Source organism: Arachis duranensis, chromosome 10 (assembly GCF_000817695.3).
Source record: "Arachis duranensis cultivar V14167 chromosome 10, aradu.V14167.gnm2.J7QH, whole genome shotgun sequence".
Lineage (NCBI taxonomy): Eukaryota > Viridiplantae > Streptophyta > Magnoliopsida > Fabales > Fabaceae > Arachis > Arachis duranensis.
Window position 1 is genome coordinate 29525352 of NC_029781.3, and position 9598 is coordinate 29534949.

The following is a 9598-nucleotide window of genomic DNA, read 5'->3' on the forward strand; positions in this document are numbered from 1 at the left end:
TTGGGGGGAGTTTGTTTTAATTTTTTAATATTATTTTTAATTATTTTTATTAATAATGAAGGGTAATATGGTAAAAAAAACAAAATTGAAGTGGAAAAGGACAATTTTATAACGTTTTGTAACATTGAGGATGATTTTAATAACAAAAAAGGTCGGGGACAATTTTGATTTTCACTCCAGACTTTAGGGACGATTTCAGTACTTAACCCGAAAAGAGAACGACATTACCGTTCACCACAAAACATTGCTGACGTGGATGGACGGCATGTGGTCGTCACTTCTCTCCCTCTAAGTGAACCCCCTAAACCCATCTTCCTCGTTTCTTCTTTCCATTCCGGTCTTCCATTCTCCCATATTCTCTTCAAATCACTCTCAAAGTCTAACTTCTCAACCTCACTAGCACAAACAAAATGGTGACACTATACTAGGGAGAGAGATTTGTGCACTACACTCAATTACTACTAAATAGTAAATACACAAATGAGTATTTTAGTTGTAGTTTATTGTTATTATTTAATTTTTTAAGCTAAAAGCAGTATAAAAAATAGTTTATAATTTTTTAATAGGATTAAGTCCTTTTTTTGTCCCTAAGATTTGGGGTGAAAATTAAATTAGTCTCCGACCTTTTTTTGTTATTAAAATCATCTTCAACATTACAAAACGTTATAAAATTGTCCTTTTGCTATAAATAATATTTTTTGGATAATTTTACCCTTAAACAAAAATTAAAAAAAATACTCCTCACCTTCACCCTTACCCTCACCCTCATTAGAATGATTTACAACAGAAAAAGAAAAAACCCCAAAGCACAAAATTTAGTATCAAGAAAAATTTTGAGCAGTAAATCGATAACAGGATTATCAAATTAAATTTATCATCAAGGTCAAGCAGTGAGCAAACTCAACACACAAAATTCTATTTTAATTCCTCAAAAAAAAAGTGCTAATAACCAACAAGTATTCCAACTTTTCAACAAGAAATCAAAATTTACAGGCTTGATAAACATTAAGCCGTAAAGAAACCATCATTGTTATTATTTTCATGGATCAACCAAAAGTAGAACCAGATCACAACAGTAGCTGCAACAACAGTAGAACCAGCTACCACCACAGGCCACTGAACATTCAAACCCTTTACCCCTTTCTCAACCCTAGCAATAACCCCATCTCCATTCACTACACCATTCACAGTATCAACCTTCTGGTTCAGTCCTCTTATCACATTCTCAACCACTCCTGCTTCTACCTTCAATCGAGCAACAAATAATTCCAAGCTCTTTTCTCTCTCCTTGAACTTCTTCAGTGCCTCCTGCAAGCTCAGTTTCTCCTTAATCCACTCCTCCATATCCGATCTCTTTGAATTCGCAAAGCTCTCCACTTCCTTAGTCTTCTGCCCTAATTTCAAAACCTTCTTTTCCATCTCTTGAATCTTCTCCCTCAACTCCTCCTCAACCCTAGTCCACTTGTTCCTCTCATCAACATCTTTTTTCTCCAGAGCCCCAATTTTCTTTTCCAAATCCCTAATTTTCTCTTCACTCTTAGATTTGTCCTTCTTCAAGAATTCAACTTCTCGCTCCAGCAATTTCACTTTGGATTCCATCTCCAGTAGCAGCTTCCTGAGCGCAGCAGCCTCAGCCATCGTCTCTTCGGCGACTTTCATATCTGATATAGAGTCATGTTGGAGCCTCGCCAACTCTGTCTCCAACTCCGCCGCCCTCGCAGCGATCGCACTTGCGGCCTTAGTTGCATCGCGTGACTGCTCCAACTCCTTCTTTATCACGCCAACTCTGTCGTAGTTGTGGCTGAGGATAGAAACAGATCAAGAAAGAGGGAAGAGCAGATGCCCTCACCATCAGAAGCTCGACGACGATAGGGTGAAGATGGTAGGGTGACAGAAAAGGAGAAGATGGTAGGGTGACGGAAAGGGACAGAAGAAGAATTGGGGGTTGGGGAGGAGGTAGAGACTCCGGGGTGGGGTTTTGTTTTTATTTTTAATATTATTTTTATTAATTGTTAAGGGTAATTTGGTAAAAAAATAAAAAGGACGATTTTATAACTTTTTGTAACGTTGAGAATGATTTTAATAACAAAAAAAGGTCGGGGACGAATTTGATTTTCACCCCAGACCTTAGAGATGAAAAAAGTACTTACCCTTTTTAATATTATAGTTGCTTATTAGTGCTAATTAAATTAGTTGTAAGTTGAAAAAGACTAATTAAAAAAAAACATGACTTTGTTGTTGTAGTTGTAATAGTTGTATTAGTGTCAATGTTAGTAAACTATTGTTAGTTTATATTATTAATTAGTTGTTTTAGTTTTATTTTAAATAATTTTTAAAAACATATTTATTTAATAGTTAGTTTATATTTTTTAGTGAATTACGTTGTGTTAAAAATTTATTAAAAAATATTAGCCTTGATTATTATTAATAATTATTGATTAAGGTTTATTTTTACATATTTTTATTCAAATTTTTTTAAAACTTAGGTTTAATTTTTATTCTTATTTATTTTAGTTTTATTTGAAATATTTAATAATAAAACTGAATTATTTTTAATTATTAGTACATATTTTTAGGATTTATTATTGTATTTTAATTATTTATTGAAAAAAATTAATATTATTAATTTTTACTATATGTTTATTGATCTTTAGGTTTTTGCAAAATTTATTGGAAGAAAGAAAAACAGATCATAAGTATTATTATTAATGCTTAGGATATATTTTTAGTAAGGGTTAAATACGATTTTGGTCCCTAAAGTATAGATCGAAACTTTTTTTCGTTTCCAATCTTTTTTTATATACAAAATCGTCCAAAGTTTAACTTAATTTTAAAATTATTTTTTTACTTAAGTTTTATAATTTATGATCCAAATACTCCCAAATAAAAAAATTATAAAATAAAAAAATAGAAAAAAGAAAGAAAACAACAAAGGGAGAAATAGAATCGGGGGAAGGAGGAGAGGGAAGAAAGAGAATGGGGGGAGGCAAAGGGAAGGGAAGAAGGGAAACAAAGGGAAAAAATGAAGAGAAAGAAAAGAACGGATAGGGAGACAAGCGGGGAAGGGGAAACAGAGAGTAAGAGAGGAGAAAGGGAGAAGAGAGGGATCGGAAGGGAAAAGGAGACCACATTCAACGCCGCTGCTACCACACTCTGTCGTTGTCCATCCCGTTCAGCCACCACCGAGCCGTTGTCGAGGAGAGAGAGGGACGCACGGAGTTTAAAGAGAGAGAGAGGGTTGATCTGCCGCTCCTCTTCTGGTTCCATTGTTCTTCTGTTTCTGATTATGATTCATTCTTCTGCTTCTGATTTTTACTATTATTGTTGATTGTTCTGCTTCTATTTCTATCTCTTTTGGTTCTTCAGATTGAGAGAGATAGTAATAGTTTATCTTCTCTTCTTATCTTCTGTTGTTGCTGCTAGTTAAAATTGTTCTGTTGCTACTAGTTGAAATTGTTGCTGTTGTTGCTATTTTTTATTACATTGACTATGTTTTTTATTTTTCAATACTGTAATGAAGAAAAAGAAAAAGAAAAAGAAAAAGAGATGTTACTGTAATGGAGAAAGAAACTGAGTATTTTGGTGAAGAAGGAGAAAGGCATTTTGATCCGAAGGACGATTTTAAAATTAAGTTAAATCTTAGGTACAATTTTGTATGAAAAAAAAATTGAGGACAAAAAAAATTTTCAGCATATACCTTAGAAAGCAAAATTGTACTTAACCCTTTTAGTAAATTATTTTTTAGTTTAAATATTTAATTAAAAGAGTAACGGTATTAGTAATTATTAGTATATGTTGTTAACTAAGTTTAGTTTATTTTTACCGTTAAAAAATAGTATTATCATTAATGGTTAGTATATATTATTTTATTGAATTAGGTTTAGTATTAAAAATTTATTAAAATATATTAACCTTGATTATTATTAATGATTAGGGTTTATTTTTGGAGTTTATTTTATGTTTACATATTTTTACTCAAAATTTTTTAGAAATTAGGTTTAATTTATATATTTATTTATTTTAGTTTTGTTTAAAATAATTAATAATAAAATTGAATTATTATTAACTGTTAGTACATACTTTTAGGGTTTTTTCTTGTATTTTAATTACTTTTGAAAAAATAGAATTAATATTATTAATTTTTAGCATATATTTACTTATTTTAGGTTTGCTTATAATATTTATTACCGTCACAATCGAATTGTCCTTCATTTTATTCCATTTGAGATCAATGACGTGCAGATCTATGGAATGCAACTGTGCCTCTAATATGTTTTGAGGTTGTGGGGTAACATCTGACTGATAGGGTTCGAAGACAGTTTGATTTTTATCAAGACTCTCAATAGACACTATGAAACTTAGAGCGTTGCATAACATAGTACTGATGCGTCTAAAAAATAAGAATTAGGGAGTAAAGCATGGCAAATGGATCTCACGATGGAATAATAGTTCTGTGTGCATCTTGACAAGTCAACATATTGACAACTATCAACCATTCGACTAGTACATGGACTAGTATATTGGCAATTTCGGTGATCATTTGCTACTCTCCGAGCGTGTCGAGCAAGAGCAACCACCTCAACAACAATAACCACCTTAGCAAAAATAACCACCTTAGCAAGAACAACCCCCATATCCACAACCATATGCATACCCACCGCATCCATACCCACCATACACATGCCCACACCAACAACCATACCCATCGCTATATGTATACCCATCACAATATCCATACCCATCATACTCAGAAGATTACGCACAACCTTTACTCAACCACACATACCATCATACTCACAACCATACCCACCATACACATAGGAATATGCACAGCCTTCCACCCAACCTTTCATACATCCATATGGTCAGCCTTTTATCATGTGCAAAGAATACATATCGACACATGCACTGCAATATTTATTGTCACAATTACTAGGCACAGTGGCACACAATGAGGAACAATATAGACACATTATTGATTAGGTTCAAGGTCTTGAGTTGACTCAATGGGTGGATAATTTATTCTCTACCCAGAACCATCTACATGTGTCGTGCCTCAAGTTGTTCCTGGAAAAATATCTTTAGGTGCGAGACATCTACCACAGTCTTATTCTGAACACTCTAGATCGAGAACTTCTGTTATTTCAGTTAGGAGTGTCTATAGGGGGATTGGATGTCGCCAAAATCCAACTCGTATTCCTATGCCTGAGGGTGACGAAGAGGACAATGATGATGCCGTTTATGAGACTCGTGTAGGTATAGATGAGGTTGATCAGCCTAATTTAGGTAAGGATGTAGTTGATGAGTTTGGTACAGGTGATAATGTGGTTGATGAGTCTAGTCCAGGTAATGATATGGTTGATGAAGATGGTTCAGATAATTTGATTCTTATTGTTGTATGTTGACTAGGATTGTATTTATGATTGATTAGGATTTGGTAATATATTGAAATGAATTCATCATGACTGTATTTGTTATTTTTCGTTGTTGCGTAGATGCTCATGATAAGCGTTATGATCTTAGGGTTGACTTGGCCCATAAGAATTGATCTAGATGGAGTCCGTTATTGATCAAGAAGAGGGTCAAAAAGGGTGTTCTCAAGTGACGCAAATCGTGAAGAAATGTATCTTTAAGTGAATTATTATAAAGTTAAGTTAGTGTACATGTGCAATATAATTTTTTACGCATTGGTTTGTTTTATGGATGACGACGTACTAGTTTGAACTCCATGTGTAATGTGAACAACGCAATTAATTTTAGCAAAGTAACCACAACATGACTCAATATATCCAAAAGAGACCAACTATAATTGAATATAATACTAAACAAAATGCAAGAAACAACTTAATTCACAAACTCTCCTAATATGAGAACTACGAGTTTGGAGCCGAGCCACAGGCACTAGCATCACCACGGTGCTGACATCTACTTCAGCTATGACCTTTACCTCCAAAAAGCCTAAAATGCCTACAACCATGTAGATCACGAATATCCATCTCATTAAGAAGCGAATTTTCTTAGGATGACCTTTGGCCACTTGCTTGAGGTGGGGATTGGGTACCAGTCTTGGTCCTTGATGCACATGTCATGTTGTTAGGCTTTTTAGTGGCCTGAATTGGGTTATATATACTTTTCGGATCTTTCCCATCCTGTGTACCTCATGCACATATTGTTTTCAATCTAGGCGCTAGTTTGCACAACAGGCATAGACATGGGGACAAGAAATTTGATTCACCTTAAACTCACCACAATCACAATGCCGAAGACGCACGTTTACTGCAAACTCCAAACCATTAGGCATCTCGTGCACTTCAAAGATCTCGTTCTGCCTATCAAATAAGTTAACTTAGAAGTTTTTTGCTGTGCGCTAATTTGACAGAATTTTTTGGTTGCATATTCAAAGAATAGTGGACATGTACTTAACAAGGGCTGTGATGGGAATATTGCGTGTCTCTTTCAATATTCCATTAATGCACTCTACTAGGTTGCTGGTCATATAACCTCAACAATGTCCGCCATCATATGCCAAAGCATACTGCGATCGAGAGATATTGTCCAGCCACTGCTTGTAAGCCTCCTCCTGCTCACATAATCTTTGGTAACACATATTGAATTTATGCATTGCTCTAGAATAGCCTATGTTGATAAACATCTTCTGTATATGCGGCACCTTGAACCTCCTCAAGAAGTTGGATGCTATGTGTCTGACATAAAACATGTGAATAGCTCTCGAATCTTATCATGCTCCATTACTACGACCTACAGCTGAGATAATTGACTCGTGTCGATCAAAGATAAGGATAACACCATCTTAATTAACCACATGTGTTTGCAAATGATAAGAAAAAAGTGCAAGATATTGGCAGTCTCACCCTTGACCTAATCAACCGGCATGAACTACGGACCAAAATATTATTTTCAATCCAGGCGCTAGTTTGCACAACAGGCAAAGACATAAGGACAAGAAATTTGATTCACCTGAAAGTCACCACAATCACAATGCTGAAGACGCAAGTTTACTGCAAAATCCAAACCATTAGGCATCTTATGCACTTCAAAGATCTCGTTCTGCCTATCAAATAAGTTAACTTGGATGTTTTTCACTGCGCGCTGATTTGACAGAATTTTCTCGGTTGCATATTCAGAGAATAGTTGACATGTACTTAACAAGGGCTGTGATGGGAAGATTACGTGTCTCTTTTAATACTCCATTAATACACTCTACTAGGTTGGTGGTCATATGGCCTCAACAATGTCCGCCATCTTATGCCAAAGCATACTACGATCGAGAGATATTGTCCAGCCACTGCTTGTAAGCCTCCCCCTGCTCACATGATCTCTGGTAACACATATTGAATTTACGCATTGCTCTAGAATAGCCTATGTTGATAATCATCTTCTGCATATGCGGCACCTTGAACCTCCTTAAGAAGTTGGATGCTATGTGTTTAACATAAAACATGTGAATAGCTCTCGGATATTATCATGCTCCATTACTACGACATACATCTGAGATAATTAACTCATGTCGATCAGAGATAAGGATAATACCATCTTGATTAACCACATGTGTTTGCAAATGACTAAGAAAAAAGTGCAAGATATCGACAGTCTCACCTTCGACCTAATCAAACTGGCCTGAACTACGGACCAGTCTTCTCGCAAGATGACGTCAAGATAAAATCAGCACGTACCAATTTCAAAAAATTGGCATCACTATTGAGGTTCAAACATGGGACTACCAAAACGTGAAAGACCCTACAACTCCCCAGACTAAGATATTCTTTTATACTATAGATGCCTTTTTATAAATATATTATAATTTATTAGACATATTCTAATTAATAGCTTCATGTATTAATTATTTTAGTCATGCAAAATTTAAAATCTCCTTATCCTTTTGTCTTTTTATTCTAATAAGTAGTTTTTATATTTAATTTAATTAATTTTTTTATTTTATATTTACTCACTTAAATTAATTTTTTTGAATTTTACATAATTATTAAAATAAACATTAAATGTTGTTCAATATCTCTAAATTAAAAAGATAAACAAAAATATTTTTATTAATCATACCATATTTTTTGTTGATAATTGTATATATTTATTAATATTAACTTTTTTAACATATATTTGATTAATGTAATTAATTAATAAATTATTAAAATCTTAAAATAAGTTAATTAATATAAAAATTTGTATTATAAAAAAAATTAAATTTTATATAATTATTTAATATGACCGGGTCAACCGATTTAATCTATAATCTACCAGTTGAACCAGTGACCAGGTGACCTAATAGTCTAACCGAATCAATTATCGGTTCGGTTCTGATAACTATGCAGCCTCTAGAGTTAAACTCCATTCCGACGATGTATTCACTGAACAACAGTAGGGTTGCACCAATAATAAAACAAAAAATCTAAATATTATCCTATTAATAATAATAACAATAACAATGACAATAATAATAACAATAACAATAATAACAATTAGAATTAAATCTTAAATTGATCCTTAAATTTGCAATCGGGGCTCAAATTCGTTCCTATACATAAAATTGCCCCAAATTTGTCCCTAAACTTAACAATAGTCGTCCCTGAGATATTTTTCGACGACCTATTGATGATGTGGTTGGACAGAGACCACACTAGACTTGTAAATATCGTCGTTTCCTTTCTAGCTCCCAAATACAACTGAAACGATGTCGTTTTGAGTATTGAGAGGGGTTTAATTTGTTGACGTTATTGTGCCTCTATCTCTCACGAAGTTTCTTCTTCTTCTCCTAATCCCTGCAACTGTCGGTGCTGCCACTACAGTAGCAGTAGCAATTTCTCAACATAGAATCTCTGTCTTGAATAGACACTACAATTCTCTCACAGTCGGAGCTCCATGCCTTGTCTTTCTCCTCCCTCTTTGCCTTTGATCTCCACTCTACCCACTGCCACATCATCATTCCCAAAATCGACCCCTCGTTCTTCAACGAGAGCACCGAATCTTGCTGCTAGGCATATTCCTGTCCCTATCGCCCCCAAGTCCTCTCCCACTGGCCACTGATGCCGTGTTGTTGGCCTCCTCCTTATCGCTGAGCTACATTGGAAATGCCAAGAACCATGTGATTATTGATTATCTGAAATAGTTTATCAGGAAAGATCTGAAATTCGACGGTTTGCTCTGCCTTCTTTTGCTTTGTGCTGGTCGCCTACCACAAAGGTGGTTTTGTCAAGGGGAGAGAAGGGACCGCTCTGGTAAAATTCAAGGAGAGGAAGAGGAAGAGAGGGCGGAAGCTGAAGGATTTCTCCAAGTTTACCTTCATCTTCAGCTTTTAGAAAGGAAAAGATGACATTTACAAGTCTAGCATGGTCTCTGTCCAACCACGTCATCAATCCGTCGTTGGAAAATACCACAGGGACAATCATTGTTAAATTTAGGAAAAAATTTGAGGCAATTTTAAGTTTAAGGACGAGTTCGAAGTTTGATTACAAATTTAGGAACCACTTTGAGATTTAACTCTCATCATCATCATCATCATCATCATCATCATCATCATCATCATCGTCGTCGTCATGGTTATCGTAGTTACACTAATAATATACTA

At 34.6% G+C, this 9598-nt stretch overlaps 1 protein-coding gene across 1 annotated transcript; it reads right to left on the bottom strand.

The window, feature by feature from the left end:
• Positions 1–1005: 1005 nt before the first annotated feature.
• LOC107469567 (peroxisomal and mitochondrial division factor 2-like) lies at positions 1006–4706 on the bottom strand. The gene is made up of 2 exons (XM_016088942.1): positions 4468–4706; positions 1006–1801 (listed from the first exon to the last, which is right to left on the bottom strand). The coding sequence occupies exons 1-2, from the start codon at positions 4704–4706 to the stop codon at positions 1006–1008; spliced, it is 1035 nt and encodes a 344-aa protein (XP_015944428.1).
• Positions 4707–9598: the final 4892 nt, after the last annotated feature.